General features: G+C 38.9%; 1 protein-coding gene across 11 annotated transcripts in view; it reads right to left on the bottom strand.

The window, feature by feature from the left end:
* LOC132129100 (calmodulin-binding transcription activator 1-like) overlaps nt 1-19,023 on the bottom strand; it is a 397,316-nt gene that overhangs the window by 17,150 nt on the left and 361,143 nt on the right. For 8 of the 11 annotated variants that reach the window (XM_059540552.1, XM_059540551.1, XM_059540550.1 and 5 more), the window contains 4 exons: nt 18,192-18,332; nt 14,072-16,275; nt 13,430-13,556; nt 13,021-13,155 (listed from right to left, as the gene is read on the bottom strand). In XM_059540552.1, the coding sequence (XP_059396535.1) occupies nt 13,021-13,155; nt 13,430-13,556; nt 14,072-16,275; nt 18,192-18,332 (2,607 nt within the window). Of the gene's footprint in view, nt 1-8,184; nt 8,433-13,020; nt 13,156-13,429; nt 13,557-14,071; nt 16,276-18,191; nt 18,333-19,023 lie in introns of those variants that run through there. The other 3 variants (XM_059540556.1, XM_059540553.1, XM_059540554.1) reach the window with 2 other exon arrangements.

A 19,023-nucleotide genomic window follows, 5' to 3' on the forward strand; every position in this document is an offset into this window, starting at 1 on the left:
CAGTGCAGATGATGTCATCTCCACCTGCTGCCGCGAGTGTGCTCAAAATGCCACACACGTACACTGCAGAGGGAAAGGGGGTTAGGGGAGTGGCTATATTGCAGGGGGCGGAGAAAGGGGAGGGACTACCACTCAAGAGCTGAAGCAACAACTTCCCATTTCTCCATAAATTACAAATGTGGCAGCTTATTAACACTGAGAGGAGATATTTAAATGACATGGACTGAAACTCCAAACCCCAGGTTTCACATAACAATATATTTTTTTTCTATTGAATAATGTGTTATCACTTCCCCTTTTCTGTTCCATAAGCTATAAACACACACTACTTTCTTCAATAATGGCTATAAAGAATAAACTGGTTATCAGAAGTATTAGGTCTACACAATAATCGTTAAACTGATAATTATATTGCAGACAATTATGCTTAATCAAGAAGCAGAAATCGTGATCACAGTTAAAATCTGATTACCGGTAATTATACAGCCCTTGGAAGAATTATTAAAGGAAAATTAAGATAAATTAGGTAAAACTAAACTGAACTGCATTCAAACCCAAAAGTGTGGCAATAAACTGTTTAAATCATCTGGATTCAGCCAGATTTACTGAACAGAAAATATTTTTTTCAAATAATAGGTTAGAGCAGTATATTGCTTCAAAAAGCCTATATTTCAAAACATAGTGTTAACTGTGCATTACAACGTATTTTTTGCTGGGTTCAGCATGTGCCAAATGGCCAAAATTACACAGAAACTCTAATTTCGGCATCATGTCTGAGATTCTTCTAAGTGTGAATGCTGTAATCTATTAAGATACCAAAGTGAATATGTGCTACTCACACTATGTGTGAAACAGGCCAATGTCACCATGTCTGTCTCTCCAGAGACTGCCTTGTGTGAGCTGCCCTAAACTACCTCCAACACTGCCTCCGGCTCCTGTTTAAGCTTTTCAACATCTGCTTCTGCCTCTATGCAACCACTACTTTTTCTCCTCCTCTTTTCATCCCTCCTTTTGGAATGACTCATGAGCATTGAGTCTTGTTCATGAACGTCAGATATAAAAGTGTGTATGTGAGCCGGGAGATTCTGGGGAGTAATGGCTGAGAAAGAGAGAGAGCTGGTAGACACTCAATGAGAGCAGATCTTCATTAAGGGTCAGGAGCTGAAGACTCTGTGTGTGCATTTAATTTTCAGCTCAGGAATTGCTTCTGTATCTTTGAGGATTCTGTCTATATACTAGTCAGATATACACAAACAAACACCGCTCACACCTGGAATTATCATAGAGATATTAATGCGCTGTCATTCACAAAAATAGGCTACCAGAGTCTCAATTTGTCTAATTCACTCTTCCTTGCATCTGATAATGCTTCCTTGGCTGCACTCATTTGTTGCAATAAACCACTGCAATAATGTAATGCATTAAAATATAATTCTTTGCAAGAGGATATAAGTGCCATGTGGGCGTACCTGTTTTCATCTTTCTGTTTCATTAATGTTTACAGTTTCCACTTAAATGAGATCATACATAAAGCTTGCTTTCATATATACATATGAACAAACTGTATACTGCACGATACTATGTTTTTAAGAAATAAAAATTTCAGACGGCAGTTTGGAAAAATTTTGTCACACATGACCACATTACATGCATATCCAATTGTTCAAGTGGCATCCATTTGTCATTTTAGAAATAAAGACTAAAAGTTATTAGCATTGTTAATCCAATTTTGTGTTAAAAAATCTTAACTCTTGGCAATCTGATGACATGCTAAAAAAAAAAAAAGGTAAATAACTAAAATATTACTTTCAGATTGAAAGGTCAAACTGACTGCCCTGCATTGTAGAATGCAGTGTGTGCTGTTCTGTACTGCATATTTTGGAGAGTATGTTGTAGATAATCTGAGAATTCAATGCATACAGAAAACTATATACTGCAGGCTCATAGAGCAGTATGGTAGCATGCTGCTATTCTTAACAGAATCCCATGTATGGCCATGTGGTGGAGAATACCACAGCTCTCCAGAATGATGGTGTTCTGGAGAACCCCCTTCCTGAATTAAGTTCCGCTGGTTGACGTAGGCTGGTATTTAGTGGAGGAGAGGGAGAGTGACGTTGGCAGAGGCTCTCCCAGCTGAGACCACCATCTGCACTCACCCTCTCATCTCAAGAACAGACGACATGAATAAACAGTATTATCATTCACTTCTGTGAACTACGAGGATAATGCATCATCTTCAATACTGATCTGTCAAGTTACACATTACCAGCCCATAATGTAAGTACTGCCAATGTTATATAGTGTGCTAATAGAATAATAGTATTCAGAATGAAAGAATGAAATATTTTTTTTTTTATATATTATTAGAAAGAAAAGAATATAAACTAAAAATTAACAATTGCAGATGGTGGTCTCAGCTGGGAGAGCAACATGTGATTGTAGGTTTGAGGATCAATAATGATTAATTTTGCACTTTAAAAGACATGAAGATTTCTATTCATATGCATCACACTCACAATTATACAGAAACTACATTTTTGTATAATGAGGTTAAAAAGTTTAAAATATGGAAATATTTTACATATGATGAGAAAAAACCTGCAAATTGACTGGAGTGATTACAGAATTCGTTCTCATACTCAGTCAGTATGAGGAAACATATTCATTACAACAACAAAGGACAAACCTTGCAGCTGCATTTGCAGTGCAAATGTTTAAAAGTCCATTCTTTACTTACGTTTCTCAACTGAAAAGTGTAGTTACACAAGATTTTAAAAATTCAAACAACACTCTATGTTCAAGGCTGAGAAGAGTCTATTTAAAGATTAACCATATCAGCCTTGGAGGACACTGTAGGTTAAGGTGTCAACACTGATTGTATTAAGTCAAACCGATAAACCCTTGCATCTGCACAGTATATTTCTGCCACATATTTTGTCATGCTCTAGTAAGAAGTACACATTCTGAGCATTAGAAAAGATCATGCTTATCCAATAAAAACTATTTTAGTGTTGACAAACAATACCAAATAAAGTTCTATTTAAATATACACAGAAACATGAACGCATTTCTATATTTCCGTCTATGTTGCTGGAATATTACCACAGGCAGCAACATTATTTCTCATCTCTGAGGCCTCTGTGTACTGTCCCACAACAGGAATGCTTTCACAGATAAAAGTCTCTTTCAGTCTAGACTTCAAAAGTGGTGTGAGCAAGGAGGAGTTGCAGAGATCTATGCGCTGCACACGCACAAAACGAAATAAACAAAACTCCTCTTTTCCCAGCTGTTACAACAAGAACGGAGTGTTTAAAACACAGGCTGAGTTCTTCTGCCCTGATTTTGACATCTGAACATTCTGCTTTTTAAGAAAGCTCAAATTCTAGAAGGAAATGCGTCAGCCAACTGTTACATACATGTTACTTTTCCATTAAGGATACTAGTGATTAAAGGTTTAACATGTGTGACCCTTCTGGAAACACTCCAGTCCTGAAGGAAGGGATAAAGAGTGAAGCCTTTACATGACTGACTTACGACATGGCATTGTGCTAATCACACACTGTACTACTGTCTATCACAGGCATAGAGCAGTGGTATACAGTATTCTTTCTTTATCAGTGAAAAACCAAACAACAAGCGTAATATTGCTTTTAATCAACAGTTCAATAACCAATATACTGAGGAACATTTGAGGGCTCTTTGTTTTTGTTCCACCAATTAAAACAATGAATAAATTATTAAATGATTCACTCAAAAAATAACATGTTTCTTTATTGACACACTCATAAAGACAGTTACAGGTTTTGTTCCCAAATGATAAAATGTTTTTGAATAAATCGTTTGAATGAATGATTCAATAACTCAATCATGAAGTCACTTCCTGCCACCTACTGACAAAACTATGTAGAGTGCAGACAGAGACAGTGAAAGCTCCTTATCACTAATGCACGGAGTAACAGCCTTATCCCTGCATTAACTAATCCTAATGTGTAATTGTTTTTTTGTTTATCACATACATTTTTGCAGTATATGTAAATATTAGCATTGAAGGAATTGCTTACCCATGAATGAAAATTCTCATCCTCAGGCCATCTAAGATTTAGATGAGTTTGTTTCTTCATCACTTGCTCACCAGTGGATCCTCTTTAGTGAATGGTTGCCGTCAAATGAGTCCAAAAAGCTGATAAAATAATCCACAATAACACACGTCTCCAGTCCATTAAATAACATATTGTGAAGCAAAAAGCTGTGTGCTCATGATAAACAAATCCATCATTAAAACATTTTGAACTTCTAACCATTGCTTCCAGCTAAAACCCTCTATCCATAATATTGCTTTCTCCAGTGAAAGAGTCACGAGAGAAATATGTATAGATCATAAACAGTCCAAAACCATTCTAAACAAATAAGTTGGTGGTTTTGGATGTGAGAGAACAAGATGGGATGGACTTTTTTATCGGAGGAAGCATTATTATGGATTGTAGGCTCACATTTTGACCAGAAGAAGCGCTTTTATGTTAAAACACATTATTGATAGATTTGTTTCTTACAAACATAGAACTTTACACTTCACGAGACATTAAGTGATGTACTAGAGTTGTGTGGATTACTTGTGGATTATTGTGATGTTTTTATCAGCTATTTGGACTCCTATTCACAAAGGATTCATTTTTGAGCATGTGATGTGATGCTAAACTTCTCCAAATCTGTTCTGATGAATAAACAAACTTTACATCTTGGGTGGCCTAAAGGTGAGTATATTTTTAATGTTAAAATATGTATACATTAGGATTAATTAATGCATTAACCTGAGATTTATACTTGCTATAAAGTACATATGTTCATTTCATGATATTAAATCATTTACTAATATCACCATATAGAATCTTCTTATAAAGTAATAACATATTTTAATGACCTAATGCATACAATTCATGTATGTATATGGCACAAAGGTTCTGTTGCATATACACTGTACTTTTTTTCTTCTTTCACCAGCTTCCCAAATCACAGCATGGTTTTGAGCAAACTTGAATGCTGTCTCTTTCTGGTTGAATTGAGCCCTCCAATTTAATATTCATACAAACCAGCAGCAAATCAAATAAAATCAGAAGCAGGCATCTCCACGAGCTAACTGCTTTACCCATCCTCCAAGACATGCCCTGGTTATATCTCCTACTTCATGTGGCACTGTGTGACACATTTATTCATGCAATAACAAAATTCTTTATCATGCTTGGCAATAGTGCCAGTCTAATACATCATTATACATTATCTTGCTGTATTATGAATAGTATTTTATATGAACCTTTATATGCACCAGTCTACAAAAATCTCACAAAAGACTTACTCATACTATTATTAATGACTTTACTGTTCATGTGAGTCAGCTACATTTTGCTCAGCTCTCCCTGTCATCATTCAAACAAAGCATACAAAACAACCAGGCAACAATGCTGACTACAGTATACAATGTCAAATACATTTCAATGATAAAACTAACAGTGGAAATGCTTTCATCAGCAGTTTGATTTGGTATCAGCATATCTTCTGTTATTTTCTCAACTAGTATATTTCACCTTCAGTGACTTAACTGGCTTATCAATCTTTAAAAAAAAAGCCTTAACTCAAACTCAAGCCTTAACAGATTTAATTTTCAATCAACTTCAGTGCACCTCTTACAGTCTAGGTCACTGTGCCAGTCTCCCTAACTACTGTCTGATTTAATACTAATTAACAATTGTGCCCTTGAGGCACATTGTGCTAGCCACTAAAGCAGAATGTACTCCGCACTGATCTGGGGTGTAAAAATATTACCTGGATTTTGACCAATCACAGCTAGAAACTGGCTGAATAAACAGTGGGAAAATGCATCTGCAAGGAATTTTGTATTTGAACAATTCTTCAAATCAATCTTAAAAGCAACTCAGAGACGCTTATTTAGACTGACCATGAGAAAAACTGTGCACACTAAGACAAACATCAAGTTTCTAAAGCAATGTCTATCACTATATGAATCAATAGGTTTCCCAGATATAATAAAGTAAATTTAGCAGGATCCGGCAGAGGGCAATCAGTTAAGAAAGTCTGGCGCTGCACAAGCAGCTTGGCAGTCTTAATGGGTATTAAGTGCTAATGATAGCTGCAGAAACATTGTACAGAAATGACTCCTTTCCTTAACAAGATGACTATCATTACCTCAACTTTCTATGAAATAACCTGACCAAAGGTCCTCTGAAGCTCAGGTTAAGTGTTCTGACATTTCCTGCACTACTCTAAATAAGGTTCAATTTAATAAGTTTCCAATCAGACAAACTGAATGAAAACTGAACAACTATGAAATAAAATATATGAACATCTTTAAAAAGCATATCAACTGTAAAGAACTGATGATTTTAAAAATGAAATTAATATAAATCCCTCAATCAATCAATCAATCAATATTCACAATCACTTTCAATTGAGCATTTTCAATGTTCAGCAACTAAACACATGACATGATTGAAATCCACAAACTTACAAAAGTTCAGCTCCTGGATGAAACATGGTAGGGAATATTAATTCAGAGGCAATAAAACCATGGAAGTTGTAGGGCTGTTGAGTTCATTAACCCTATTGAACTATGTTGCCTCGGGATAACGAAGCAATTTTCTACACTGTGTAAGTACTTATGGTAAAAGGGTGATTGATTTTTCACCCATCAAAAATATGCAAATTTGTACATTTTAGTAAGTAAACCTCATTTTCAAACATTTATTGCTTAAATGTGTCCTCCAGAAGCAAGACTATATGGCAGTGGAGTAGACACAGCTCACATGTGCATTGATGTCAGCCATGCAACAACTAAAGGAGATATTTCAGTATTCATGCATGTATTATTTATATTATACATTATTAAAGTATCTTTTAAATAATTATTAATAATTAAGTTTTAAGCTTAGGTAATAAGTTGTCTAGGAAACAACTCTATAAGACTGTCATGCAAAAGTTAATGTCTATTGCACTTTTATAGAACTGCACCATTGTTCTTTAAAAAACAAATAAACAAACAAAAAAACAGATTTTTAAATACATTTCCTCAAAACAACATACACGAATGTGGCCCCTTTAAATTTGAAAAATGTTTTTTTTTATTAACATTTTATGCTTTAAATGCGGGTAAAACTGTAACACTGATGTCACAATGCGTGCGATATAGGCTTGATTTACAATAAATCATCCCTACAGTATTTCCAATCAGCACAGTCAGACACTATATCAACAGGTTGTTGAGGAAGACATTGTTGAAAACTACGAGTCTAATGATCGCTAAACTATATTTTCCCGCCATAAACCATTAACACTATACAATTCGTTAGTCTAACTTGTTTCTTAAATTTGCACTTGCACCTTCGCGGGCCTGGCGAGTCGCTGTCCTCGGTGCTGAAAACAAGACCGCAGATCACAGGACTGATATGTGTGAACACACACACACACACACACACACACTCACTCCGGTCACGACTATAGCTAACAGACCCACTAACTGACAACTGCTGCACAAATGAGCTGTTTTTTCCTACTTTTGCCATGTGATGCTTTGGTGCAATGAAGTGTCAGACAAACGCATCTCTGGCATCTCCTGTTTAAGATGACCGAAATGAGAGTAGCCTAAGACGGCGGGCACATTCAGATTAGAGAACCAGCGACCCCCCCCCCCACCCCCCCCCACACAAATAGTAAATGAAATAGCCAAAGGTAACTATTTGTCTCAAAACAGGAATAATCAGGAAGTCTGTTCAAGTTCTGCTCAGATAATCTGGTCCAGCATTTATTCAATAGCGTCTCGTACTTCATGTATGTTCAAGATCAGAATCTTGTGTCTATTTTGGAAGCTGACACGTTTAGTTCAGGAAACTACAAAAAGCAGCGCTTCAGTAGAGACTGAATTCAGTCAGAACAGATCAATTTAAGCCTCAACGGACTTATTTTTTAGAAACACAATCTAGCATTTAAAGGGAAGGTAGGAGTGTAAATGAAAAATGCACCGGACGTTACATTCTCTAGCTGAAGTAAAGCACCATGCTCGCTTGATCTTCCACAGATCGAAATGACCAAGGTTTAAAAGTGGGCTAAGCACATGTAGTAACTTTACAGACAATACTACACACATACAGACACTAGGTTCATTTAAACAAGTCCAACCTTCTATTTCACTGTCCATCGAGAGTCGTCCTGCAAAACGTCCCCTTGTCTTTAGAAAAAGCAGATGTGATTCATCGGCATCTTGACCACAATGTCCCAAATGACCGTGTCTCACACACGCAGTTTGCCCTTATTTACTAATACTGGTCAAAATAACTATCCTTTTTTATACTATGGGAATGTCCTGAAAGGTGTCATGAACAATAGAAGAAAGTATAGAAGCGACGTGCAAGAGCAGAGAGAAATGTAAAGCCCGCTCACTTACTCTCTTACTCTCCCCCCGCCCCTCTTTACCAGAGATATCTTACTCCAGCACTACGGACGCTGTTGCCAAATCCGTATATGATAATCCACTTCGGCCTTGTTATTTCATAAAGTCTTTACAGTAAGAGCATGTTTTTGTTGCGGTTTTTGGGCTTTTCCAGGAACAGTCCCGTGCTTAGGATATATGAAACATTTGAGTAGTTAATAAAATAATGTGTTTAATGAAAATACACTATTTAGAAGCTAACATCAAATAAATCTTTGCTTAGGCTAATCTATGTCTTATCTAATTTATAAGTTTGTTTTAAACACAATGCCTCTCTATCTCTAAGAATTATGAAAAACAACCAGCACAGCAGAAAAAAAGGAACTTATTTAATTATAAGCGCTTTCGCTTAAATTGTTTTGCGAGATTTGGCAACATTGACTACTGCTCCCCTCTGCGCGCGTGCGTGAATCTCAGTGAGAGGAGACGCTGCGCACGTGCCGCAGGTAAACAGACGCCCTAGTTTTCCACGATCCATGAAGACAAAGCAAAAAAAAAAAAAGGAAAAAAAAAAGAAAAATAGAAAGAAAAAAAGGTTCAGAAATTATTAATGGGAAAGACAGCATGTGACACTGTCACTTAATTAATAATTACTACTACACTTTTTCCTCAGTTTTTCAACGAAAAAAGGAAAAAGTGGACGTCCGTTTTTTTTTTATTATTTACAGAAAATTAACCTGGGAATCAGTAGTTGTATGCAGCCAGACAAATCATTTTGGAACGATTCTTTATTTTTCATATCCATAAATAACAGGCATTGTGATAAACCGATGTTGAAATGCAGATTCATCTATGGTTATGTGCAAAGAGCGGAAACAATTGGCCACTGAACAACTAGACAGTTATCCACACACACCTTTAAATCGGTGGACAATATGAACCGGCAAGAAGACAATATATTGGTCATGGTTATAGTGCACAACGACTCCAGCCTGTGGCTTCGTTACCTGCAATGCTGCAGAGAGAAGCAAAGCTCCGCCCCCATTCTGCATTATGACAAATCAAGGCAGGCAGCTGTGTGCCATAAGAGCATCAGAGCACACAGCTGCAAGGAAACGATAAATGTATTGTCAAACAGCAGATGCTGAGGTATGTCTTGAAATCGTTTTATTAGAGAGCAGTGCTGGATATAGAAACCAGGCTGTGGTTTAATGGCCAGGAGTGAGAGTCTGTGCAGAAGCAAGTGTATAAACCCTAAAATTCAGTAACTGGATTCAGTATGATTATAGGTATGGCCCTCTTCTGAGAAACAACAGTCACATCACAATCACAACAATCGGCTACATCTCAGCTGTACTGCTTTTAGCAGCCTTGGCAGTCTTTTTTATATACTTGTAGGAATACTCATAACATCCATAACAAGCAAGAGACTTCCTATAAAAAACATATTATTGTTTTTTCTAATAGCATAATCTTTCTCTATGTACTAAGTCCACTGACATTCCGACCAGTTTCACCTGTTACATTCAAATGCACTTCCGAATATCATACTCAGTTGAACCATCCATTAATTCATGAATCAGAGCAGGAGTTAGAGGGGAATAACTTCCAAAATGGCTTGGTGAATTCCTTGCATACTTCGACACCCTCAGCAGTTTCATGCCGTGCTTAAAGTAAAAAACCAACTGATGACACACTCTAATTCAGTTAAGCTTATTCTTATCCACTAATCCACTAAACCTACCCTTTGCTACTTAAGTTAAAGTATAAAACACAGAGCTAAATGAAAATACATCAAGAAACTATTCTCAAGGATTCCATAAATGTAGAAAAACCATAACAGTGTGGTATACTATAGACAATTTAGTCATTACAGTAGTCTAAGTGTGCATACAAACTAATTAAATGTATTTTGCACTATATAAATATGTACTGTAAATTGTGATAATCAAGCCACAACAATGTTTTTCTCTTATGTTAACTTGAAATGTCAAAATGTATTTCAATTAAATTTTTATAATTTTGTTATGATATGAGATAAACTCGACAAGATAAAAAAAGCTGAAATGACTTGTACAGCCAACAGTGTATAAAAAAAGATGTGTGTGTTGTTTATACACAATTGTCTAAGTCTAGAGAGTCACAAGCGCATGGTTGGCTGTGCTGTCTATGAGATGTGAATGGACTGGTGTTGTGTTGAATTGAGACCGGGTTCTGAAAGGGGTCTCGGTCCTCTGTTGCTCCGTTTCTCTGCCTTCAGGGCTGTCTGCATTGCAGCTGTCTCTTTCCACAGGCTCCTCCACCATGCCCTACTTTACCCTGTCAATGCACACTGCAGTAACAAAATTCACCCCTCCACCCCCCACCTCCACAGAAAACAAGCACCACACAGAGGCACCGGCACTCTCTTCTTTACTCAGACTCATAGGAGACAGAGCACTTATCCTGTCCTTATAACACACACACACACACACACACACACACACACACACACACACACACACACCTCCCAGATTAAGTACCCACAAAAATCAGCCGTTTAATAGATATGTGCAGGGATATACAGTAAGTGTATCTCTTGGTGTGAACACACAAGTCCCTTTTACTATAATGTGTGATTTTTTTTCTGTTGGTTTGGCTTAGTCTTCTGCTCTCAAAACATCAGGCTTGTCAAACACATGCTGCATCTGAACGCTGGCTGCCACTTCACGCTGCCCAAATCATTCATCGAGATAGTTTGTCTTGGCTAAGCATCCTATCACCTGATCGGAGCAAGCAGATTAGAGCTTCGGACGTCAAATTGGCAGGCGTGTCACTGCCCATATGCTCCAATATTATCATAAGCTTTCATAAGGTGCCACAGCCTCAGTTTGAGGCAGCATAAATTGTGCTGAAGCATTTGTGTGGGATTGTATTTGGTTTGCCAGGCTTTAAAGAGGGCAAATCCCCCACAGCGATGGTATGATTAGACTTAAAGCCTTGCATTTAAGTTAACGCTAACAGATTAGGACAGCAAAAGGAAACTTTGTAAAGTTCACCAATATGTGTGCAAAGCAAGTTGAATCAGTACAGTGTAAGTGTTTAATAGTGGATCTGAATCTCGTCTTTCTGAATTTAGCATCTTCTCACAGACTGCTAACCAGTGGTTAACATGGTAACACTTCAGGCTGAATTTGTTTTGCTTCAGGCTGAATTTGTTTCCATTTGCAAAAGGTGAAGGTGAAGGTGAAGGTGAAGTGACATTCAGCCAAGTATGGTGACCCATACTCAGAATTTGTGCTCTGCATTTAACCCATCCGAAGTGCACACACACAGAGCAGTGAACACACACACACACTGTGAGCACACACCCGGAGCAGTGGGCAGCCATTTATGCTGCGGCGCCCGGGGAGCAGTTGGGGGTTCGATGCCTTGCTCAAGGGCACCTAAGTCGTGGTATTGACGGTGGAGAGAGAACTGTACATGCACTCCCCCCACCCACAATTCCTGCCGGCCCGAGACTCGAACTCCCTTCGATTGTGAGTCCGATTCGCTAACCACTAGGCCACGACTTCCCCAAAAGCATCAACCAATACATTTGAACACTTTAAGTTAACATGAAAGTATTAAGAATGAACATGAATCTGTATTGGTAATATTAATTCATATTTTAATTGAGCTTTTTTTTCTATTTTACTTTTAGTTATTTTGTTATATGTGCATTTGTAATTTATATTTAGCTTTATTCTTTATTTCAGTTTTTATAATTTTAGTACTGCAACTTACTCTGGTGACAAGTTGACATCTTTTGCAGAATATGCAAAGTGTTAATAATGTTAAGGGATGATGAAAATTTTATAAATAAACGTTTGTGATACGTAGTTTAAAAACCTTTTTTTTAAAAGATTAATGTGAATAAAATCTTACTGAATAAAATTATGCATTTTTGTGAAAAAAAAAAAAAAAACACGGCAAAACCTTCATATAAATACAGAGATACAAAGCCAGATGTGCAGGAGCAATCAATTTGTCTTGTCACGAAAAGCTCATAGTATTTAAAGACTGCCCTTCCACTTGACCCTAAAGAATGAACCACTTATATAAATTACTGCCTCCATCTCTTCTTTGTGTTTACCATGCCTCCGTTAGATTAAAGCCTCTTCCTGTTGTTCTTAAAGCCCTTAAACAAATTTATCAGCTCTGAACCTCTAACACCTTGTTGACTACATTTTCAACACTGGTGATGATGACTGCTCAGATTTCAATAGGAACTCTGCTTTCTTTGCTAAACATGCCCTCTATCCCCATCTAGGGGTCAACTGTAAAGTAAACCTTACACAGTTTAACCTGCATCTTAGCCTTCCTCAGTACAAATTTGTAATTAACACACTTACTCTCTCTCCATCTTCATCTCGATCAGATGAGTTTTTAATTTCTTAATCTGGGATAATTAGAAAACCCTTCGGCCAAAGTGCCATTATATAATCACCTACTCAATAAGTAGCTCAATAATCAGAGTTCACATGATGAGTTCCAGATTTAGTAAAATGTTATAAAGTGATTTTTTTCTCCCACAAATGCAGAATTAGACAGGGAGGAAGACTTACCATCAAGTGACAGCCAGTCGTGCTGGGATGAAGGTAGGGAGGGCAGTGCACGGGCTTTATACTCAAACACAACCGAGTTAGAGATGATTTGATTACTGACAGCCACCTGCAGAGTCACCAAGCCTGTGTCATGGGCTGCAGAAACACACAAGCCCGTAATTAGAGAGATCAGAAGAAAACACACTGACACCTATGAGAATTCATGCAGTTCTTCTGCTCGTCAGGGGTGACATCTGTCTGAGGGCTTTCAGAAATTCATTACATTCCAGGAAAACATAAAATTTTGTATGTTTATTTGAAGTATTAAACACATTGTTATTTTTTATAATCACATTAAAATTAATATGTACTTCTTAAATAAGAAATAATAATTAGTCAGTCACTTCTGTATGTATAAATATGAAATTACCGGGACAGTAGCAACGTAAAACTCCAGGCTGAATGAGGGAGGCAGGGACAGAGATCTGATCAAACAGACAGGTGTAGCTGCTGCTGTCTTCTTGCCATGGTCCTGTGATTAAGACCTTTACACCACCCTGAAATATGGAGGGGAAAAAAGCCTCACGCATGTATACCCAAAATATTTCCCTTGGCAGGACATGCATTATCATTATCACAACATAATTGTTAAAATATTTTGTTCAAATAAATTAAGGTAGCTTTTGAAAGGAGAATAAAACACACGTGCTATAATGCCATCTTGTGGGAGACGATATGAATTAATATCAATGTTGAAAATGTGTTTTAAAAGTGTAAAAAGGGTATTCTGCCATCTCGTGGTGTAATTATGCAACAGCACTGGAGATGCTTGGATATCACGCATGGGATACATAAATTAAGATATTTAAAGAATAATTGTAAATAAATAAAAATGTGTGAATAATAATAATATTAACACTTAATAATGTCACAAAATGTAATATTATTTAATAAAGACATTTACAACTATTTTAAATGATAATAATAATATCATTTTGGAGTATGTAATTATAATGGAGGAAAAACTGGTACAGCATGTACAATGGACAGCATCTCATTTAAACAGACATACCTCTGGGTAGGACCACTCTGGAGAGTAGTCTGTGACCATGAAAAGTCGCCCAGTGGCCTGCAACATTCCCAGAGTGCCCTGGGCCACTGCTGCTGACACTACTTCAGCGACATGCATGTAGGCCAGTGAGCCTGTGCCTCCTGACCCTCCCCCAGCACCTGCACCTCCACCTAAAGATTGGGGGCTGCAGCACGACTGGAGGCAGAGCTCTGAAGGGTTGTATCCTGCTGCCCTGTTGGTTGTATCCTCTTGACCTTGCTGTTGGTTCCCACTTGAGGTGGCCGTTCCTTCCGACCCAGGTGGGGCCACCAACTGGTGGGTATATAATGTCCCTGCAGCCCCTACCGCTGTGGCTCCGCCGTCCACTGAGATGAAGTCGTTGATGAGGTCAGAAAACTGGTTTCCAAAAGAGATGTCAAAATGATCCAAGCTGATTTCCATTCCTGTGCCTCTTCCACCATTGGCTCCAGCCCCACTAAGCCCGTGATGAGTGTTGTAGAGCCCCTGAACCAAATTAGCTCCCTGAAGCAGTGGCTGGAGTTGCTGTTGCGAGCCGTTGTTGGGCCCACTTGTGGTGCATCCATTCCTCAAAGCTCCCACTCCATTCTCAGAACTCTGCTGCATGAAGTGATCTGCTCCTCCGCTTTCTCCACAGGCTTGTAGATGATCCCCAGATTTTAGTAAACCATTTGTCCCATTTTCTGTAGCCCCAGCCTGACTGGACCTAACATTGCGGTTCTGATCCATGGCAACCACTTCCTCGTGCTCTGGACCAAGGCCTGGGAAACCTCCTTGGTACTGAAGGATTTGCAGTGAGCCACCCTGTCCTTGTCCCTCAGTGGGTGAGCCTCCATTGCAGTTGGGTCTGTGCTGGCCCTGGTTGCTGTGATGGTGGTGGAGGTGGCCATTACTGCCAGGCGATTCTGTCTTTACAACATGCAGACCCATGTAAGCCCCGTCAGGGGCGTTATGTTCCAGCAGGTGGCCCTTCTGACTAGAGCTCTGCCGGCCTTGCTGGTTCTGGGCTGTCTGTGTCGCTTCTTGTAGAAAAAAGCTTGAAGATGGGTTCTGGTGAGCTAAGTTGTTCATTGTTTGGCTATAATCTACTGCTGTGGCACCGGCGGAGTAGTCCTGCTTTGCATCTATAGCACTGAAATCCATCTGCTCCAGGGTGGTGCTCGGACTCAGGCCTCCTCCAGAGGGAAGCAGAGAGGCAGTAGGGGTCAAGGTGAAAGAGTTCTGGGCTCCAGAGCCACTGGAAACGCTACAGCTTACAACTGCTCCCACTTGGTAGCTCCCTTCTTTGGCCAGCTGTTCCTCGAAGGAGGTGTCCTCGGTCTTGATGTTCTTCACCAGCGCAGAACTGAAGCCATAGTTTGAATCGGACATAGTTGGCGAGCACTGCAAACCGTTGGTGCTAGCTGTCGATGAGGACGAGCCATTGGATGTGCCATTCTCCTGCTTTAATCCACTTCCCCCATATGTCTGGCCCTGCTTCGGGTTGTTAAGGAAGCAGTCGGGGTCGAAATTCATAGTGGTTTCTGGGATTTTGATGCTGCTGGAGTCTAGGCTGCTGGAGAGGAGAAGCTCCTGTGATACGCCAGAGGCAGAAAGCATGGACAGCCCGTCTGCTCCAGGACCTCGTGTATCTGCACTCCCACTTCCTGGAAAGGCAAACTTGTGGCTGTCAGAGGTGACTGCTAAGACCAGGCTGTGAGAGGTGGCATCAGGGCCCATAATATGGGTATTGGGGCCTCCTGTGGGGGACATGCTGTAGACAGGATCCCCAGTCACCTCAGACATGAAAACACTCTGGGATAGGCTGCTCATAACAGAGGCAACATGGCCCATGCCTGTGACTGCTGGGCTGTCAGCCATGTCGGGGTCAGAATTCGGCCCGCTGCTGATGGACACAGGGGAATTCTGGGTGGTGTCTGGCACTTCCACCTGATTGGTAGAGGAGACCTCAGTGCTGTTCTGGTGCAGCAGCGCAGGTTTGTGTACCTTGCCATTGCGTTTTTCACGTATGCTCCCTCCTCCGCTGTTTTTGCTGCTCTGGCTGTGTTCTGTCTTACCCTCGGACACATCATTATTCTGAAGCTCGGAGTGGGTGCTGCTGTAACCTCCTGAACGAGGGTCCACTTTGGGCGATATAATGCGGTGTTTGGCGCTGTTACACTTATGATGCACACTGCTCCCAGCACCTGCAGAGAAAGAACAAAACAGCAAGTTTTTTCCAAACTAAAATTATTATTATAATTATTATTATTATTAATAACAACCTGTCCTCCAACCAATACGCCCGTATAGGTCGTTTGTCCAAATCCCTGAAATACGACCCATCAGAGCGTATACTACAATTGCGCAAAAGGTCGTTTTCATATTAATGTTTTGTACTCTTTTATTTGCACTCTGATTTGCGTTTCGTGTAGCTCAGTTGGTAGATTATTGCGCTATACATTGATAGGTAATCATGCTATCATGGGTTCGATCCCAGGGAACAGATGTGCATGAAAATGTATGCTCAATAAATCATAATTTAGCATGATTTCTGTGAGGGTTAGGTTTAGGGGTGGGGTTAGGTGTTGTCATTCGAACGAATAAGCCACCTAGTAAAATATGTAGGTAATAATGTGAGATTGGTGTAAAAAGCCCACACATTGCATTTAAATAAACGTGCGTTTTGATTGGTAATAACGTTATACGTCAATTCATGACGACAGACGCAACGCGATACTGTCATTATTTTATTTAACTTTAAACAGTAAATATAGGTCGTAATAAGGTGCTTGCACAAACGACCTATATGGTTGTTTTTTGTTGGAGGACAGGCTCATTAATAATAATGTTATTAAAAACAAAAAATTTGTGTTATTATTAATTAATTATTATTAACATTATTATTATCAATATCCAAACTATTGTTTTAGAATAATTAATATCTCAGAATCAGAAACATTTTTATTGCCAAGTACTGAGGGAATAATTGTATTTAATAATTTGTCCTGATGTATTGGTGCTTAACAAAGACAATAAAATCTCAAAGACAACAACCATTTAAGGTTGGATAGTTAAAGGGAGAGAGAGCAGAAAATTCTAAGAAATATATTAGCTGTACATTTATGCAGAATGTGTAAAATTTGAAATCTGACCCTTTAAAATGAACATTATTCAAATTATCAACAGAATCACTAGTATCGTTATCAATAATTTATTATAATTGTATACAATGTAAATGTGGCTTTTATATAATAAAAATCATGATCATAATATTATTATTATTCATACTATTAATATCATTATCCATACTGTTTTATTCAGAATAATTTATATTCCTGAATCATTAATGATATTATGCACTTTAAAATGATTCCATTATTATTAGTATTATCAATATTTACATTCTTATTCACAACAGTATTTGAATGATCACAATCAGCAAGAGTCTCTGTTTGCTTTGTAAATCATAAGAAGAGCATTTCAAAGAATAAGCCACAAAATGCTTTGATGCTGATGCTTTGAATGAACATTGAGATTAATTTAAATCTTTATGGAGACCATCAATCATCAAAATTAACCGTTTCATGGGAAGCCAACAAATAGCTTTGTCATTTTGATAATAAATGGCTGGCATGTCACATTAGTCATTTTACTGCATACTTGGCAATTGAATTTTATATAAACATACAACAAATGACAATCCATCTAATCCACAATCATTTGTTTTAAACACGCAATTCAATTTGCTTCAGAGTAATGGCACCCTATAGAAGCAACACCATGGGATTGTAAAGTGCTGTGCTGGATATTTGTCATGAAGTATAAGATGAAAATTCATTTGTTGTATACTTGAGTAAAAAAAGATTGACTCCACAGATAGACAGGAACATTACGCGCCCCCCCAGTGGTGTCATTGTAATAGACAGCTCAATAAACCAGCACATCTATGAAATGTTCAGCCTGGACGCTACTCTAATTAGGCATTCAGCCTGCTCTACACTCACCTCATCTTTTACAGTTCTTGCAGACATATTTAAAACACTACCTGCTCCCTTTGTCTCTGACTGTATCTTTTTGTCTGCCTATATCCCACACCCCTGCCCTCCTGTCTGTCCCTTACCCAGAGTTCCAGTGCAGAGGCAGTTGTGAGTCCGGGGAGGAGGCTTGGTCTGGTGGCTGTCCAGTATCTGCTGTACCAGCTGCTCCACAGAGAAGCCAGAGCTGCTGTTCCCATTGCTGCAAGTCCATTTGATGCCATGAACTGCCGAGGGAGAGAGGAGACACAGTCGTCAGTCCACCAGCCGAGCCTTCCAGCCCTCCCCTACCCTGACTGAGCACTACATCCCTGACCTTACCTCAAAACCAGACTCCATATCAAAACCACTTTTGTCCAGAAAAAGAGTACCACAAGAAAAAAATCACTTATCGCAGTCATTTACTACTTTCTGACCTCAGGAACAGAATCACGGAATGTTCAAGAACAGATTTGGGCTTGTTAAGGGTGAATTTTCAGCTGACGTGGGAGGAAAAAAAACAGAGCAAACTTCTTCCTCATCTCACTTCAGCTGAAGTAAAAGCTCCAGCCCTTTGATAAGGTGCTTTTTGCCATTTAATCCTTTAGCTGCCATCACTATTTCCAAGCCCAGCCTCTCTCCTCTGAGAAGAAGAACAATAACAACAACAACTGGAACAGTAAAATGGCGAAAGGAAAAGGAATGCAAAAAGGTAATGTGGCGATCTCTGGAGAGGAACGGTATTTATAACAGCATCGAGATATCTTAATACAGCTTGTGCACGCTTTGCTACTTCTGTGAGCATAACAAGTTGAGGTGAGATTGCATTGGAAAGCGAGGGACAAAAACAGATTAAAGAGACAAAAGAGTTTTGCTTGAACCTGCAAACAGTGTTGCGTCACCAGCTGGAGCAGGCACAACAGTTGTCACATACACAGC

Source organism: Carassius carassius, chromosome 46 (genome assembly GCF_963082965.1).
Source record: "Carassius carassius chromosome 46, fCarCar2.1, whole genome shotgun sequence".
NCBI classification, from domain to species: Eukaryota; Metazoa; Chordata; class Actinopteri; order Cypriniformes; family Cyprinidae; genus Carassius; species Carassius carassius.